At 48.3% G+C, this 18,347-nt stretch overlaps 1 protein-coding gene across 3 annotated transcripts in view; it reads right to left on the bottom strand.

Moving 5' to 3' along the window:
• LOC109029671 (transmembrane ascorbate-dependent reductase CYB561) overlaps positions 1–18,083 on the bottom strand; it is a 39,774-nt gene extending 21,691 nt beyond the window's left edge. The window contains exon 1 of one of the 3 annotated variants that reach the window (XM_072302432.1): positions 17,836–18,083. In XM_072302432.1, the coding sequence (XP_072158533.1) occupies positions 17,836–17,899 (64 nt within the window). In that variant the 5' untranslated portion in view covers positions 17,900–18,083. Of the gene's footprint in view, positions 1–2,080; positions 2,100–2,185; positions 2,341–17,835 lie in introns of those variants that run through there. The other 2 variants (XM_072302434.1, XM_072302435.1) reach the window with 2 other exon arrangements.
• Between the last annotated feature and the right edge of the window lie 264 nt (positions 18,084–18,347).

The raw sequence follows: 18,347 nt of genomic DNA, 5'->3' as shown, positions 1-18,347 counted from the left end.
CCCCCGGGCCACCACAGCCCCCCCGTAGGGGGGGATGGGCCTGTTACAATGAAACATTGAATTAAAATGCGAAAAGTCACAGAAGAGCTTCTAACTTAGTATCAAATCCGAGTGGAACTTCTTGCCAATGCTAACGCAAACGCAGCCTGCGACTTTAAAGTGAGTTTTCAAAACTCTTAGCCCCCTGCCCCCCCCTCATATTTGGTTGCAGAGCGGGTAAAAACCGGGAAATTCACTACAAATAATGCCCGAAACTAATGTCCAACTTGAGGAGAACCCTTGAAACGTTGCGATCAGTCGGAGAATTGAAATAAAAGGACTGCCACCCCCTTAAAGTGCGGAAACATCCAAAACACCCCCGCTGCCCCCCTCATTTTTCGTTGCGGAGCGGGTAAATACCGGGAAAATCTCCAGAAATGATGCCCGAAACCACTGTAGAACTTGACGAGAACCCTTGAAACGTTGCGCTCAGTCTGAGAACTGCAACACAGGAACTGCCGCCCAATTTAAGGACGGAAACATCCATAAAACCCCCGCTGCCCCCCTCTTTTTTCGTTGCAGAGCTGGTAAGAACCGGGGCATCATTTCTGGCGATTTTCCCGGTATTTACCCGCTCCGCAACGAAAAATGAGGGGGGCAGCGGGGGTGTTTTGGATGTTTCCGCACTTTAAGGGGGTGGCAGTCCTTTTATTTCAATTCTCCGACTGATCGCAACGTTTCAAGGGTCCTCCTCAAGTTGGACATTAGTTTCGGGCATTATTTGTAGTGAATTTCCCGGTTTTTACCCGCTCTGCAACCAAATATGAGGGGGGGGCAGGGGGCTAAGAGTTTTGAAAACTCACTTTAAAGTCGCAGGCTGCGTTTGCGTTAGCATTGGCAAGAAGTTCCACTCGGATTTGATACTAAGTTAGAAGCTCTTCTGTGACTTTTCGCATTTTAATTCAATGTTTCATTGTAACAGGCCCATCCCCCCCTACGGGGGGGCTGTGGTGGCCCGGGGGCAATATGAAGACTTCGGTATCAGACTTGGGGTATTCGAGGACTCTTTGAAAAGAGAAACGGTATGTCCAAGAGCCGCCGAAGCTACTCTAAAAAATGAAGGTACGGACCCCCTAAATAACCTTTGGACCCCCCTAACTTTTGACAGGGGGGTCAGATCGACTTCCGGTTTGCGCCATAAATTTTCTTTTTTCATGCTCTTTCTAACGATGTATCACATGATGGGGGTTGCCATTTGAAATTTTTGAGTTGCCCCCCGCCCCCCCTCCCCCTGGGGGGGTGAAGAACTGAAAAGTACCTCAAAAAGTTTCCCCCTCGATATGAGGAAGGACGCCACAAACCGCAAATCGATATCATAATCAGAACTAAAGTTATGGCCAGTGGTGCGTAACTTTTGAATAACCCTGTATCCATAAGAAACTAACACTATTTTAAATGAGGATATCGATGTTCAAAGTGCAAAACCGCATATCTCTGCTTGCGCCGTTGCAAACTTCCTGTTATACTTTATTTATTTATTTATCTATTTATTTATTTATTTATTTATTTATTTATTTATTTATTTATTTTTTTGGAAAACTAGTCGACGTAATTATTTGAAAATCTCCTTGATTTTTCTTCCCAGTTAGCAGAATATTCTGGGAAAATATCAAGTTATCAAGTTGGCTCGTTCCACTTCGAAAAAGTAAAGCAGGAGCGAAAGTTTTGAAACGTAGCAATGGAGATACGTAACTTCGCACTTTGGCCATCGATATACGATTCCTCTGCGGGCCGATTATTGAAATTGATAGACAAAGAAGACACAAGAGATATGAAGGGATCCTATCGGTAGAGGCGGGTGGTTTCAATGGTCAAAGGAGGAAGGAAATAGACTAACTAACGACAACCCTTGAGAGACCCGTTAGTTAGTCCATCAATTTCTCTCTTAGTCCATAGGAACCACCCATTTAATCCAATATGACAGCTCCATACTCACTATGACCTCTTTGTCTATCGCTTTAGCTACCAATTTCAATAATCAGCCTGCTGCCCGCTGTTGATTTTAGCAAACTTTCAGAGTTCATGAGTCAGCCTTATTTACGTGTCAAGCATTGCAGAGTTACGCAATGTATAGACCGAACGCGGTAAGGCTCACATCGACACCACCTTGCAAGAAATCAGTAAATTAAGAGAACAACACGCTTACGGAGCGTAAAAATCGCTTTCAACGCTCGTCAGCCCGAGAGAACGCGATAATTCACGTTAGCGCGTACTTAAGTGAACGCGTTACTTCCATTGCATACGGACGACCCGACCCGGCATTCGCGCTGTCGTCGGTGTTAACGCTGCGGCGGCGACCAGCGGACTCCCGCACGGAAAGACAGAATTTTTTAGCGTCGAGAAACGGAGTGACGTCGAGGAGGACGGGAAATCGCGAGCTGGGGGCCTGATTCACTTGACCTTCAACGATGGCATCATCGCCGCACAGTGGACCGAGACAATGGAAAAGGGCGGATAAACTTCGGAAACTTTAAAAGCTTATAACTCCGATTTTACGAAACTTTAAGGTTCTGAACAGTGGCGTGGCGTGCTTCGCGATACATCGATTGTTATGCCACTTAAACCTATGGAAAAGGATCGATAGACAGGGTGTTCGCAGCGAACTCCTTAATAACTGATTCTTTACCATAGGTTTAAATGGCATAACAATCGATTCACGCCACGACACTGGTTCTGAAAGTGGTTCCATTGATTTCCTCGTGAAATTTTCTTTTATGAGCACCCGTTGAGATTTAAAGTGGACCGAGTTTAACAGAAAGGAACCAAGCCACATCAGCTATTGCCAAATTTGACGAGGCAATTTAATTTTTTACAAAAGAAGGTTTGTGCAGATTCTTTTAAAAATTTCAGGGAATTTGCTTCGTGCTATTCAAAAAGTTCACTGAAATTTACAAAAAAATCCGCACAGCCGTTTTCATCGAAAAAATTAAATTGCCCAGTTAAAGGCAATAGCTGATGTGGCTTGGTTCCTTTCTGCTTAACGCAGTACAAATGTGACGAAATAAACATAAAAATTTTCAGTTTTAGTAAAAAATGTAATGTCGGACCTCTCTGATTGACTTGATCGACTGTGCGGCGGCTGACTGGAGGGGGGTTTTCCGCTCCCGGGAAAGCGGCATGGCTTGCGGTAATATCCGAGTGTAGTTTGAAGAGGCTACCAGAGCGACAACAAGGCGTGTTGCCTGATGACCTGGTGACTCAACAGTCGGGTTGATACTGAGTGCAATCCGCAGTCATTCATAATCGATGCAACTTGTGTTGCTAACATTCCGATAATCGATTGCACTTATTCTCTTGATTGCGTGCGCCGTGAAAAGAACTTTCTGAGATGGGGCATCTGAAACTATATTGTCAACTTCCGGCCAAAGAATCGCAAGCGACATGCGACGTTTGAAAATTTCCGCCGTGATTTTATTTTTTTACAGAAAAATTGTTCGACGAAGCTGTCCAAAAATTTCACTGAATTTTCTTTGTGCTGCCGAAAAAATTCAGTAACATTTTCAAACATATTCAATCAACAATTTCTCTGTTAAAAAAAAAAAAAAAAAAAAAAAAAAAAAAAAAAAAAAAAAAAATGGCGGCGAAAAGTTTGAATCTTTGTATGGCGCTTGTGATACTTTGGCCGGAAGGTGACGATATCTCCATCTGTGCGCGCAGGCACGTAATTTCAAGCGCGCAGGACGGAGAGCAGCACCGGGTTGTAAGGCCGGCGATGGAAGCTCATCCGAGCGCTTGAGTGGACTGGATCAGGCGGTGGGCGCCTGATAGGCAGGCAATCCGCGACAGTGGGCGCGGCGTCTTCAGTTTGTGCGCTTGAAGCGCGGTGAAGACCCCCAAGGGATACCCCCAGGGCTTGCCTAAGCGAATCGCTCGGACGGATATCGCGATGAGGCGATTGCGGGTTGCTCCGTGCAGCGCTGTAAGCGGCCAGGCACGGGAGCCACTGTGGAGTCAACGGCGTTGGGAGCTGGACTGAGAAGTCAACAGCGTTGGGAGCCGGACTGAGAAGTCGACAGCGTAAGAAGCTGGACTGGGAAGTCGACGGCGTTAGGAGCCGGACTGAGAAGTCGACAGCGTAGGAAGCTGGACTGGGAAGTCGACGGCGTTAGAAGCCGGACTGAAAGTCGACGGCGTTAGAAGCCGGACTGAAAAGTCGACAGCGTAGGAGGCTGGACTGTGAAGTCGACGGCGTTAGAAGCCGGACTGAGAGTCGACAGCGTAAAAAGCTGGACTGGGAAGTCGACAGCGTTGGGCGCTGGACTAGATGCTTCTTCTCGGAGACCTGAAAGAGAAGTGGTGAAAATTCACTTACCAAGGTGCTCAAGCTTGGTTGAGGAGTGAATGGTGGATCACACTTTGCATGGGCCGCGCCGCTGGGATGCCGTCAAAATCAGACGACGGGAGAGAGCGGCGGAACGTCTAAAGCTGGGTACGTCAACGCGATCTAGCGGACAGCGGCGTCGCGACGCCGCAAGGTAGGGCGCGCGGGTTGCGGGGGAGCGCGGCCGCGAGAAGATGAGCGCGGCGGCGAGGAGGGGGGAGCGCGGGTCGCGGGGAAGGAGCGACCGCGGCGCGGAGTCGGCCGACGGCGAGGCCGGTGCTGGCCGAGCCATGTTCACGGCGTGAACATGTACCGCCCCCCATGAGGCCCGTTAAGGGCTCATCATACAAGGAAAAATAAAGAAAAAATTAAAATTCGCTGAGAACAATGATATTTACAAAGAAATTGAAAAAATTGACTAAGATTTAAGAAGGCTGAGAAATCGCTTCCAAAATTTAGTTTTAGAGGGTCCCAGTTTTTGGGGTTTGTCCCGGTCAGTTTCTATGCGTTCATCAGGTACTGTTTCCTTTGATTTAGAAGCAACTGGCGGTTTAAGACATGATTTCTGTGACGTTTTTGTGTCTTCAGTAGATCCTTGTGTCAGTCCTTGCTCACATGAAGAGTTTTTGTTACTCAGCTGACGAGTATTTTTAGGCCGGACTGCGGTTGTCTCGCCTGCGGTATGGAGATTAGATCGTTCCTGGCACCGTGAGTCAAAGTTGGGAGATGCTAGTTGGGGACAAGCATCTCTCGGGAGGGGCCCTTTCAATGGGCGGCGTCTGGCGGGTGGGGTGAAGCGTGGTTTCGCGGGTTTTTTTGCATTCTCTCGGAGAGAATTATCGTCAGAGAGCTTGTCTGAAGTGTGGACAGAGTTAAGCTTTCTGGTAGCTCTCCAAGAGACGCACTCTGTGGGCTTCTTCGGGAGTAGCGAGAATTTTGGGGATTCTGCTTTTCTCCAATCGAAGGACTTGCGGGATCCAGGCTGGATCACCGGAACCCGGGGAGGTGTTGCGTTAAACAAACATGTAATCAGTGAGGTTTGAGTTCTTTCGCATGTCGGGGCTGGGCCCATCAGGACAGCTCCGAGGGGTGTCACAAACACCGTGGGAAGCGAGGGTCCTAGCGGGTGCGGTGGACCGACGATGAGGGCAGAGAATAATTCTGCGCCGATCAGCACGTCTATAGGGCCTGGCTGATCGAAGGTAGGGTCGGCAAGGTTCCATTCCTTAACTAGATCCTTGACCGAGGCGGCGATGGCCGTGGAAGGAGTGGAGTTTGTGATTGTCTGGACCACAGTGACCGGGTGGTTCTTGGCCACAGGCTTGTGGCGCACAGATGCCAGCGTGACGTGGAAACGGCCAAAGGTTTCGACACGATTCTCGGCTAAGCCACTCATTGCGTTCATGGGAGACTGGACATTCAAACCGAGCTTGTCAGCGCACTCGCGGGTGATCAGAGTGCCTTGTGAGGCTGAATCCAAAATCCCGCGGACCAAAATCGATCCTTTGCGAGTTTTTATGCGCAGTCTGGCGGTGGCCAAGAGAATGGTAGAAGAAGTTTTGCTGGTGCTCAGCAGGACCTTCTCCTGGGAGGAACCTGAGGACGCCGGGCTGTCAGAAGTAGCATCCGGGTCGTCAGAGTTGTTTGCCGGAGACTCTTCGTGGAGAAGAGTGTGGTGCCTTTTGGAACAAAGCATGCAACGGCGAGGTGAGACACACGACTCGACAAAATGAGTGCTCAGACAGTTAAAACACCTACTTGCACCCTTTATGAATTCTCGACGCTGAGAAATGGGTTTGGCGCGAAAGGCGGAACAGTCAAAGAGTCGGTGTCTTTCTGGGCAACAAGGGCATTGCGGTTGGCGTGCGCGGTCGGTCTGAGGCTTGCTGTGATCGTCTCTGTCCTCTTGCTCGTGCTCAGAGGAGGAGTCAGAGCTATCAGACGACCCATCGCATGATACCAAAACTTTGGTGCCGTTAGGTGAGCGAGACTTGGCTTTGGAGCCTTTGGCTCTATTTTTGCGGGGTGCGGGATGGGCATTAGTCTCATGGCATGAAACTAGAGCCTTAGCCTCTCTGCGATTGGGAGGGCTATCTTCGGTGCTGCGACGTTCCTTCTCCAGGAAGCTAAGAAGTTCGTCGAGCTTGGGGTAAGAGGGATCAGCTCCTCGGCAGTCCTCTAGCCTTTGCTTCAGGCGAGTGGACAATTTTCGCACTATTAGGGCGCTCAGCAGACCACTGTAAGAGTCTGGAGGGTGACCGAGGGCTTGGAGCGCTTGGGAATGCTCCCTGATCTTGGTGATCAGCGCGGGTATTTGCTCGAAGCGTTGGGCATCAGGAAGGTCTAGGAGGCCATTATAGTGATGGAACACGTGGCGACGCTCAGAATGGTAGCGTTCACAGAGCAACGTCCAAGCGACGTCGTAATTGGCATCTGTGATGTCTAGCCCGGAGATGAGTGCAAGAGGGTCACCTTTTAGGCTGCCGAGCAAATATTGAAACTTCTGGACTGCCAGGAGTGAGGGGCTGGTGTGAACCGATGCCTTGTAAAGGTTATACCAGGTTCGCCATGCGCCCAAATCTCCGCTGAATTTCGGGAGCTCTAACTTTGGCAGTCGGATGGAGGACACGGAGAAAGAGGTGTTGTTTAGCGCGGAAACGCTTGCCAGGGCGGGCTGCGTCTTCCGCAGGAATGAGCGCTGGGCTTCATTAAAGAGGCGGTTAAATTCGGCCTGCAGAATTTCCACCTCAATCTCAGACCCGGGTGGCAGAGAGGTATTCAACAGGATTACTTGGTCCTGGAACTCCTCGAAGCGTTCTCTTAGCACGATCAAACGATTGAAGGACGGCCGGAAGATTTCTATTTCTTCCGCTGGGATCTCTCGGGTGAGGTCAGCGTGGATGGCTCTCAATTCTGACAGCACCATCGACCTTTTAGCCTTCAGCGAGAGCGAGGATATGCGCGTCGCAATATCCACCTCGGTGTCGTTTGCATTGGAGTTTTCTCCGCCGTCTGCCATACTGGAAAGTTGAAAGCGAGTGGCGTGTCCAGAGGACTGATGTCTGCCGTCTTTCAAGGAAGTGTGCTTGCCTCAAAAGATCCGGCTCGGAGGACCATATATGTGCGCGCAGGCACGTAATTTCAAGCGCGCAGGACGGAGAGCAGCACCGGGTTGTAAGGCCGGCGATGGAAGCTCATCCGAGCGCTTGAGTGGACTGGATCAGGCGGTGGGCGCCTGATAGGCAGGCAATCCGCGACAGTGGGCGCGGCGTCTTCAGTTTGTGCGCTTGAAGCGCGGTGAAGACCCCCAAGGGATACCCCCAGGGCTTGCCTAAGCGAATCGCTCGGACGGATATCGCGATGAGGCGATTGCGGGTTGCTCCGTGCAGCGCTGTAAGCGGCCAGGCACGGGAGCCACTGTGGAGTCAACGGCGTTGGGAGCTGGACTGAGAAGTCAACAGCGTTGGGAGCCGGACTGAGAAGTCGACAGCGTAAGAAGCTGGACTGGGAAGTCGACGGCGTTAGGAGCCGGACTGAGAAGTCGACAGCGTAGGAAGCTGGACTGGGAAGTCGACGGCGTTAGAAGCCGGACTGAAAGTCGACGGCGTTAGAAGCCGGACTGAAAAGTCGACAGCGTAGGAGGCTGGACTGTGAAGTCGACGGCGTTAGAAGCCGGACTGAGAGTCGACAGCGTAAAAAGCTGGACTGGGAAGTCGACAGCGTTGGGCGCTGGACTAGATGCTTCTTCTCGGAGACCTGAAAGAGAAGTGGTGAAAATTCACTTACCAAGGTGCTCAAGCTTGGTTGAGGAGTGAATGGTGGATCACACTTTGCATGGGCCGCGCCGCTGGGATGCCGTCAAAATCAGACGACGGGAGAGAGCGGCGGAACGTCTAAAGCTGGGTACGTCAACGCGATCTAGCGGACAGCGGCGTCGCGACGCCGCAAGGTAGGGCGCGCGGGTTGCGGGGGAGCGCGGCCGCGAGAAGATGAGCGCGGCGGCGAGGAGGGGGGAGCGCGGGTCGCGGGGAAGGAGCGACCGCGGCGCGGAGTCGGCCGACGGCGAGGCCGGTGCTGGCCGAGCCATGTTCACGGCGTGAACATGTACCGCCCCCCATGAGGCCCGTTAAGGGCTCATCATACAAGGAAAAATAAAGAAAAAATTAAAATTCGCTGAGAACAATGATATTTACAAAGAAATTGAAAAAATTGACTAAGATTTAAGAAGGCTGAGAAATCGCTTCCAAAATTTAGTTTTAGAGGGTCCCAGTTTTTGGGGTTTGTCCCGGTCAGTTTCTATGCGTTCATCAGGTACTGTTTCCTTTGATTTAGAAGCAACTGGCGGTTTAAGACATGATTTCTGTGACGTTTTTGTGTCTTCAGTAGATCCTTGTGTCAGTCCTTGCTCACATGAAGAGTTTTTGTTACTCAGCTGACGAGTATTTTTAGGCCGGACTGCGGTTGTCTCGCCTGCGGTATGGAGATTAGATCGTTCCTGGCACCGTGAGTCAAAGTTGGGAGATGCTAGTTGGGGACAAGCATCTTTCGGGAGGGGCCCTTTCAATGGGCGGCGTCTGGCGGGTGGGGTGAAGCGTGGTTTCGCGGGTTTTTTTGCATTCTCTCGGAGAGAATTATCGTCAGAGAGCTTGTCTGAAGTGTGGACAGAGTTAAGCTTTCTGGTAGCTCTCCAAGAGACGCACTCTGTGGGCTTCTTCGGGAGTAGCGAGAATTTTGGGGATTCTGCTTTTCTCCAATCGAAGGACTTGCGGGATCCAGGCTGGATCACCGGAACCCGGGGAGGTGTTGCGTTAAACAAACATGTAATCAGTGAGGTTTGAGTTCTTTCGCATGTCGGGGCTGGGCCCATCAGGACAGCTCCGAGGGGTGTCACAAACACCGTGGGAAGCGAGGGTCCTAGCGGGTGCGGTGGACCGACGATGAGGGCAGAGAATAATTCTGCGCCGATCAGCACGTCTATAGGGCCTGGCTGATCGAAGGTAGGGTCGGCAAGGTTCCATTCCTTAACTAGATCCTTGACCGAGGCGGCGATGGCCGTGGAAGGAGTGGAGTTTGTGATTGTCTGGACCACAGTGACCGGGTGGTTCTTGGCCACAGGCTTGTGGCGCACAGATGCCAGCGTGACGTGGAAACGGCCAAAGGTTTCGACACGATTCTCGGCTAAGCCACTCATTGCGTTCATGGGAGACTGGACATTCAAACCGAGCTTGTCAGCGCACTCGCGGGTGATCAGAGTGCCTTGTGAGGCTGAATCCAAAATCCCGCGGACCAAAATCGATCCTTTGCGAGTTTTTATGCGCAGTCTGGCGGTGGCCAAGAGAATGGTAGAAGAAGTTTTGCTGGTGCTCAGCAGGACCTTCTCCTGGGAGGAACCTGAGGACGCCGGGCTGTCAGAAGTAGCATCCGGGTCGTCAGAGTTGTTTGCCGGAGACTCTTCGTGGAGAAGAGTGTGGTGCCTTTTGGAACAAAGCATGCAACGGCGAGGTGAGACACACGACTCGACAAAATGAGTGCTCAGACAGTTAAAACACCTACTTGCACCCTTTATGAATTCTCGACGCTGAGAAATGGGTTTGGCGCGAAAGGCGGAACAGTCAAAGAGTCGGTGTCTTTCTGGGCAACAAGGGCATTGCGGTTGGCGTGCGCGGTCGGTCTGAGGCTTGCTGTGATCGTCTCTGTCCTCTTGCTCGTGCTCAGAGGAGGAGTCAGAGCTATCAGACGACCCATCGCATGATACCAAAACTTTGGTGCCGTTAGGTGAGCGAGACTTGGCTTTGGAGCCTTTGGCTCTATTTTTGCGGGGTGCGGGATGGGCATTAGTCTCATGGCATGAAACTAGAGCCTTAGCCTCTCTGCGATTGGGAGGGCTATCTTCGGTGCTGCGACGTTCCTTCTCCAGGAAGCTAAGAAGTTCGTCGAGCTTGGGGTAAGAGGGATCAGCTCCTCGGCAGTCCTCTAGCCTTTGCTTCAGGCGAGTGGACAATTTTCGCACTATTAGGGCGCTCAGCAGACCACTGTAAGAGTCTGGAGGGTGACCGAGGGCTTGGAGCGCTTGGGAATGCTCCCTGATCTTGGTGATCAGCGCGGGTATTTGCTCGAAGCGTTGGGCATCAGGAAGGTCTAGGAGGCCATTATAGTGATGGAACACGTGGCGACGCTCAGAATGGTAGCGTTCACAGAGCAACGTCCAAGCGACGTCGTAATTGGCATCTGTGATGTCTAGCCCGGAGATGAGTGCAAGAGGGTCACCTTTTAGGCTGCCGAGCAAATATTGAAACTTCTGGACTGCCAGGAGTGAGGGGCTGGTGTGAACCGATGCCTTGTAAAGGTTATACCAGGTTCGCCATGCGCCCAAATCTCCGCTGAATTTCGGGAGCTCTAACTTTGGCAGTCGGATGGAGGACACGGAGAAAGAGGTGTTGTTTAGCGCGGAAACGCTTGCCAGGGCGGGCTGCGTCTTCCGCAGGAATGAGCGCTGGGCTTCATTAAAGAGGCGGTTAAATTCGGCCTGCAGAATTTCCACCTCAATCTCAGACCCGGGTGGCAGAGAGGTATTCAACAGGATTACTTGGTCCTGGAACTCCTCGAAGCGTTCTCTTAGCACGATCAAACGATTGAAGGACGGCCGGAAGATTTCTATTTCTTCCGCTGGGATCTCTCGGGTGAGGTCAGCGTGGATGGCTCTCAATTCTGACAGCACCATCGACCTTTTAGCCTTCAGCGAGAGCGAGGATATGCGCGTCGCAATATCCACCTCGGTGTCGTTTGCATTGGAGTTTTCTCCGCCGTCTGCCATACTGGAAAGTTGAAAGCGAGTGGCGTGTCCAGAGGACTGATGTCTGCCGTCTTTCAAGGAAGTGTGCTTGCCTCAAAAGATCCGGCTCGGAGGACCATATATGTGCGCGCAGGCACGTAATTTCAAGCGCGCAGGACGGAGAGCAGCACCGGGTTGTAAGGCCGGCGATGGAAGCTCATCCGAGCGCTTGAGTGGACTGGATCAGGCGGTGGGCGCCTGATAGGCAGGCAATCCGCGACAGTGGGCGCGGCGTCTTCAGTTTGTGCGCTTGAAGCGCGGTGAAGACCCCCAAGGGATACCCCCAGGGCTTGCCTAAGCGAATCGCTCGGACGGATATCGCGATGAGGCGATTGCGGGTTGCTCCGTGCAGCGCTGTAAGCGGCCAGGCACGGGAGCCACTGTGGAGTCAACGGCGTTGGGAGCTGGACTGAGAAGTCAACAGCGTTGGGAGCCGGACTGAGAAGTCGACAGCGTAAGAAGCTGGACTGGGAAGTCGACGGCGTTAGGAGCCGGACTGAGAAGTCGACAGCGTAGGAAGCTGGACTGGGAAGTCGACGGCGTTAGAAGCCGGACTGAAAGTCGACGGCGTTAGAAGCCGGACTGAAAAGTCGACAGCGTAGGAGGCTGGACTGTGAAGTCGACGGCGTTAGAAGCCGGACTGAGAGTCGACAGCGTAAAAAGCTGGACTGGGAAGTCGACAGCGTTGGGCGCTGGACTAGATGCTTCTTCTCGGAGACCTGAAAGAGAAGTGGTGAAAATTCACTTACCAAGGTGCTCAAGCTTGGTTGAGGAGTGAATGGTGGATCACACTTTGCATGGGCCGCGCCGCTGGGATGCCGTCAAAATCAGACGACGGGAGAGAGCGGCGGAACGTCTAAAGCTGGGTACGTCAACGCGATCTAGCGGACAGCGGCGTCGCGACGCCGCAAGGTAGGGCGCGCGGGTTGCGGGGGAGCGCGGCCGCGAGAAGATGAGCGCGGCGGCGAGGAGGGGGGAGCGCGGGTCGCGGGGAAGGAGCGACCGCGGCGCGGAGTCGGCCGACGGCGAGGCCGGTGCTGGCCGAGCCATGTTCACGGCGTGAACACCATCATAGGATAAAATTTCTAAACTAAACAAGGGTATCAAGGAAATGTAATAGAGGGTATAATTTGCGACACAAAATGTTTACTAGGCAGTGTAAATCTTTGTCCGAACCTAGGGCTAGAAAAAACAGCACTTGTCCTTTGAAATCGGGCCCAATTTTTAAATTTGTCTCTCAAATCTGAGCGACACCTCACCAGCAGCTTAGAACGGAGCATTGCGAGTTCAAGCCTAGCGCCATCGCGCCTTCAATTTTGCAGATACAACACGGACATCCATTATTTACGAATAGTTGTATCTCTGCGCCGTCATCAAGGCGCCTGCTTTTGCTTTACTCTATCTCCATACTGTGTTTGTTTCAGTTTGTCTTATTTGTATTTGTAGCGGTGATTTAAGGGCTGTATGAGCAACACAGCCGTAATAATCGAGCCTCGTTTCTTAACTTTTCTCACGACATCTCATTGGCAGCATTAAGCGGAGCTACGGAACATCGCGAATTCACAGCTCGCGCCATCGCGCCTTCAATTTTGCAGATGCAGCACAGGCATCCATCAAGCACGAATAGTTGTATCTCTGCGCCGTCTTTCCATTTGCTCTATTTCCACATTGTGTTAGTTTCGTTTATCTCATTTGTAGTGGTGCTTTAAAGGCTACGTGAGCAACACAGCCGCAAATAGGATGTGCCCTAATCAATTATTATCATTTTGAAAAGAAAAAAATGTTAGAGGTCTCTCAAACGATCAAAAGGGCGCACCTGTAAAACTTGACTATACTACCTCTTCTAAGAGAGTGACACGTGGCGTTTGAGAATGTTCCAGAAGTTATTCAAAATGCTGATGGAGTCTGAAAAAGCATCTTATTCTTGTTATCCTCAAGAATTATTGCCCTTCTACTGACATTAAAGAGGAATGTAGACAGTTTTTTAAGCGCTCAGCCGATAGGCAGCGCTTTTTGATTTCGACTTGCCTCTGAGTACTAGTATACTAGTGCTAATGCGTTTAAATGTCGCACCAGCTCATCGATGTGTAGGCTTTTTTTTGGGGGGGGGGGGGGTCCATTTTTAAAATAAATAAAGCTGTGAAAACTGTATTTTATGCTTTTAACGTAATGCGCAGGTAGTTTCGATCGCTTGTCTATGAGAAAGTTTCTTAGCGGTTGAGTAATTCTTATCGAAATTGATCGTTGAACTCAAATGAAGCCTAAAAAAACCGCGCCTGATGAGCTCAACGGTGAGCTCATTTTCGGGAAACAAAAATACGCGTTTACGGTTTCTTTGGTAACCTTTGTTTGCTATCAGCTGATGTTTTATTTCCATTTCCCAGCCAAGTCGACGGAGTTTATAGTCCTTTCTTCATTAAATACATTTACTAACACCTGAGCGCTTTTCTAATACGACAGTAAAACCGTGTTTTCCGAAATGCGCACCTCTGCACTTTCACCATTGATATTGGGCAAAATCATTGAAATCCTCGCATCACTCGTGAATTTTTAATATAGACATTTGGTATAAACTTTTTTTAATATTTAATTGAATATACCAAGGGTTGTTTTATAAGTGCCAGAGTTCGCTCTTGGTCCATTAAGTTTCATCAACCTTCGACCTATTAAACACTAACTTACGGGGGATGTTTCAAGGAGCGTCCAAACTGTCTGCATATTTCTTCCCCCGTAAAAATGAAGCGACGAGTTTCTGCGTTGATTCGAATGTTTTCAGTCATGGCTGTTTTTATGAAAAACTTTCCTCGAAGGGCGTAAAAGTATAGAAGTCAGAGCGAGGGAGATGTGGGAAACGGAGGGGCTATTCCATCGCTGCCAAACCAATGGAGGAAAATAATGTAATCTTTTCAACTATACGATTTTAATGTTGACGAAAGTATAGGATACTAATTTCAGCACATGCAAGAAAAGGGTTCAAACGCAGTTTTGTACTTAGCATTGGTATTCGAGATGTCCGATAACGAACAATCCGGTGCGGAAAACTCTCGATCGAACTTTTCTCTAAGAATCACGAATCTTTGTAATTTTCTTCACCCCACATGACAAGGAAGGGCTCGTATCTCGCTTACGGCTTGCGCCTCCATCCTAACTGCAATGAAGCTCTCTGCAGCTGTTACCAGCGGTGTTTTCCGTACCCCTCTTATTCTCGCTGTTATGAGTTGGATCCCTACTCTAAAGCGCTTCATATACGAACGAAAAATGTGCTACCAACTTGAGGCTTGGACTGTTACTCTTCGGAGATTCTTTTCTATATTCTGCGCGGGAAACTTCGGTATTTCATCTATTTGGACAGGGGATGAAAAACACGAGAGAAGTCGTTGAAACGGAAGCACCTTAAAGAGGGCATTTGTCAATAAAGCGATCTGCCATTTCGAGGATTTTGCATTTTTAAGAATTATGACTTAAAAATGGGTTCTTTGAATTGCATTGAAGCTGCACACAGAAAAAATTAAATTGCCGATTTGACAATTCAATTGCTATAAACGTGACTGCAATGTTTCAATGTAGATTCTACAACAAAAAATGCTACTTTAACCACCCCCGTGGTTAAATTAGTTTACAATAGTGGTTAAAGTAGCATTTTTTGTTGTAAAATCTACATTGAAACATTGCAGTCACTTTTTTTAGCAATTGAAGTGTTAAATCAGCAATTTAATTTTTTCCGTGGAATGGATGATCTTCGTCGAAAATTTCAGGATTCGACGATGGCAATTTCTCATGAGAAAATAAGACCTTTAATCCATAAATTCAAAATCAAAATGTTCCGGAATCACTGCCCACACGTTGGAGGAAAAGTCGTCGCTCTATACGTGGTTCCGCACTGATGCAGCCATCGATATTAGCAAAACAGTAGGTTTTCTCCTTTTTTCTCTAATTTTTTTTTTCCACGATGAATGAGCAATTTTTACCATAATCTAGGAGAAAAAATACTGCTTGATTATTGAGCCGTTCAAACGTCTTCATAAACAACACCAAGGGGAGCAATACTGCCATGCTAAGGAAAAACGCAGTATGAGCCACCGGATGTTGCCAAATTTCCTCTGATGAAGCATCAATTTTTTTAGAAAAGTTCTGAATATTTGACTTTGAAATTTTGACATACTGTAGAATTAATCGCGAATATATTTCTCTGAAAAATCGAAAGGAAAATAGTACCAAGTTTCCCTGATAATTCGCGTTTCATCAAAGGAAATTTTGCAACGTCCGAAGATTCATACGGCGTTTTTCCTTAGCACGGCAGAATATACGGCCAATTTCGCCCCAGATAACGCAATGTGTCCTTTTGTATCGTTAGATGATAATTATCATAAGTTTTTACGCTATGCGGTGGCGAGCCCCGGTGACAATGATGCGTAATTAATAGGACGCATCGAAAGTCAGCTCGGAGCTGGGGGGTGAGCTTTGCGCAACGATTTGGGTGGGTGCGAGGCGAGGCTTAACTAGGCGTCAAATCCGCTTTCAATAAAATCGGAACGAGACAAATCCATTCGCCGGGACTGTCAGCAAAACCGTCAGTTTCCACCCCAAAACAGGGCCGAGTCCTGCACCTGCTGATGCAGACAGGGCGGGCCGGGCTCGCGGATGAAGACCCTGCATCGGCTCCGATTAAGATGGGATCCGTCAAAAATAAGGGCGGTGCAAACGTCAAATTAGCTGACCTTTGATCTCGTCATCATATCTGCCACACATGGAAAATTCTCTATTTCGAATAGGATGGTTTGGCGCGATGGTATAGTCGTCAGCGCTACATCAGGGTTTTAACCATCAGGTTTTGAGTCAATGGTGGGCTAAAGTTGGGAACATGGGAGTACGACCAGGGGGGCCTGGTCCCCTGGAATTGAAAATAATATCTGCTGCCCCCACCCCTTTAGAAATTCTGGATGGTGAGAAAAAACCGTCGAGGATATTAATCTCTTTTAATGAGGAGACTTAAATGAAAACACTGCATTCATCCAGTTGGTATTTTCTAAAAATGTTATTATGGAACTCTCAAAATGCGTCTAAATAGAATCACAAATTCAAAAGTTTTTCAGATGTGTTGACTGCGACAAATCGAGGGAATTTCAAGCTGAGAGTAAAAAAAAGCGTGATTTTTCTGCAGAAATGGATGGAATATCTCACAAAGCCTCAAAATGCGTCCAAATAGATTTAAAATTTCAAAAATTTGCCGAGGGAGGCCCCCTGAAACCCCCTTTATATTGGATGGTATGAGAAGGGTCCCCCTAGACCTCCCGTGGTGGGGGGTCAAGTCCCTCTAGCAAAATGACCTAAGTACGCCTGTGGTCAGGAATTATTTGTCCTACCATTTACCGAGAAAAGCTTACCAGCCTAATTTTTGCCATGATATTAATGACGGGGTACCCCCAGACTTAAGTATTCATGTTGGTTCCTTTCTAGAATAAGAAAGTTTATTAATAAAATTACAGGCTCACAGAATCAATTTGCTCTATCTTAACTTTTAAATCTTATCTTAATGTTTGTTAATTGACGGTGATACAAAGTCAGTACATCCTAGATTTGGTTCTGAGTTTTAGCCATGGCGGGAGACTCTGTGACGGCTCAGCTAAAATCCATTACGTGTCCATTGAGGCATAACTGGGTGATTTATTACTTGAAACGCACTGTTTCAGTACTGACAAATGCGGTAAACATGGATCTCAGTCTCAGTAATTCAAAAACTTCAAGTGAAAAATTACGGTCCGTCTATTTTGAGAAGCGGGATAGAAATGTGTCGCAGATGGACTCTAAACAACAGAAAAAAATTGTTTTTGATTAGTGTGTTTTGATTAATAGTCGTTGTAATGGAAGAACTATACATGTCGATGGTGAAGATAGAATGGCATATTATTTCCTGCTCTATTGCGGTGCTTCAAACTTCTTGCCCATCGGTTGCCTTCATTTTCTCGGGAAAAGAATTAATTATATATTTTTAAGTGCGCTTTAAAAGAATATGTGTGGATATCGTCGGTAAAATACGCCTCATTTTTCATAAAATGGAAGAAACCGAGCGTTTTCCGTTTGAGAATCAAACAAAATCATGATTTCGGAAAAATTAGTTCGATACCTCGGTTTTTTCGTCTATGTAAAATTTAATCTCTCGGTTCGAAAGCAAGCAAACTCAGGTTTTTTACTGTGTCAATTTTTTTCGCAGGAACACTCCTTTTCTGACTGTTCCGCAGTTATTATCGTCTCCTGAAAAATGGAATTTTTCCGAGATGAGTCGTTCTCGAAGTGAGAGATTCAATTTACTTAGATGTACATGGTATATGAGCAGATACGATTCAAAATCGCCAATACGTATCCTGACAGTGTGAAATAATTCAAATACAGCCACGCTGAGAAAAATCGCCGTATGAACCTTCAGGCGTTGCCAAATCCTTTGGTAAATCATGAACTTTTGGGGAAATTTGTAAATATTTTTCCTCCAGTTTTTCAGATAATTGTGTTCGCAATTTCAACTAAAGTTCCTGAAAATTTCAAGGGAACACATTCATAGCTTTCCTCAAAAATAAACATTTCATCGGAGGAAATTTGGCAACTCTCGAACGCTCATACGGCGTTTTTCCTTAGCACGGCAGAATACCTGAGTCTTCCTGGGCGACGTGTTTCTTCCCTTTCCTGATCCGTGCAGATCCCAGCTCGTACATCGAGAAATCCAATCAAAATAATGAAAACATCGAGGAGTCATAAATGTCCCTCATAAAATGAATTATGAATTTAAATTATCACGCACTTGAGACAGAAGTACCTTGTTCTTTATCGGAGTATTTCGAAAGTAACTAAGCCGGTAGAAGTGACTTCACCGTGCGAGAGACACAGAACACTGACTTCACAATTATTGTCGGAGACAAGTCTCATGACCGCGGCTTAACAGCGGTATTTGTAAACACAACTCGTTGAAAAGTGTTAAAACAGCTGCTGGAGTGCCATTCAAACTGGAGCATCATTCATTCCTCGCCGACGCGGCGCGGCGCAAGTATGTCTCCCACTTTCTCATCAAAGAGGCATTAACTTGGATTTATTCCTTGTTTCATATCAGTCGAATGAAAAAAAAGCGATACGGACATCCGCGATCCGACCGTGTTCGTTTTTTAA

Source organism: Bemisia tabaci, chromosome 7 (assembly GCF_918797505.1).
Source record: "Bemisia tabaci chromosome 7, PGI_BMITA_v3".
Taxonomy (NCBI): domain Eukaryota; kingdom Metazoa; phylum Arthropoda; class Insecta; order Hemiptera; family Aleyrodidae; genus Bemisia; species Bemisia tabaci.
Note: the sequence above shows the minus strand (reverse complement) of the source record. Positions and strands in the feature narration are given on the sequence as shown.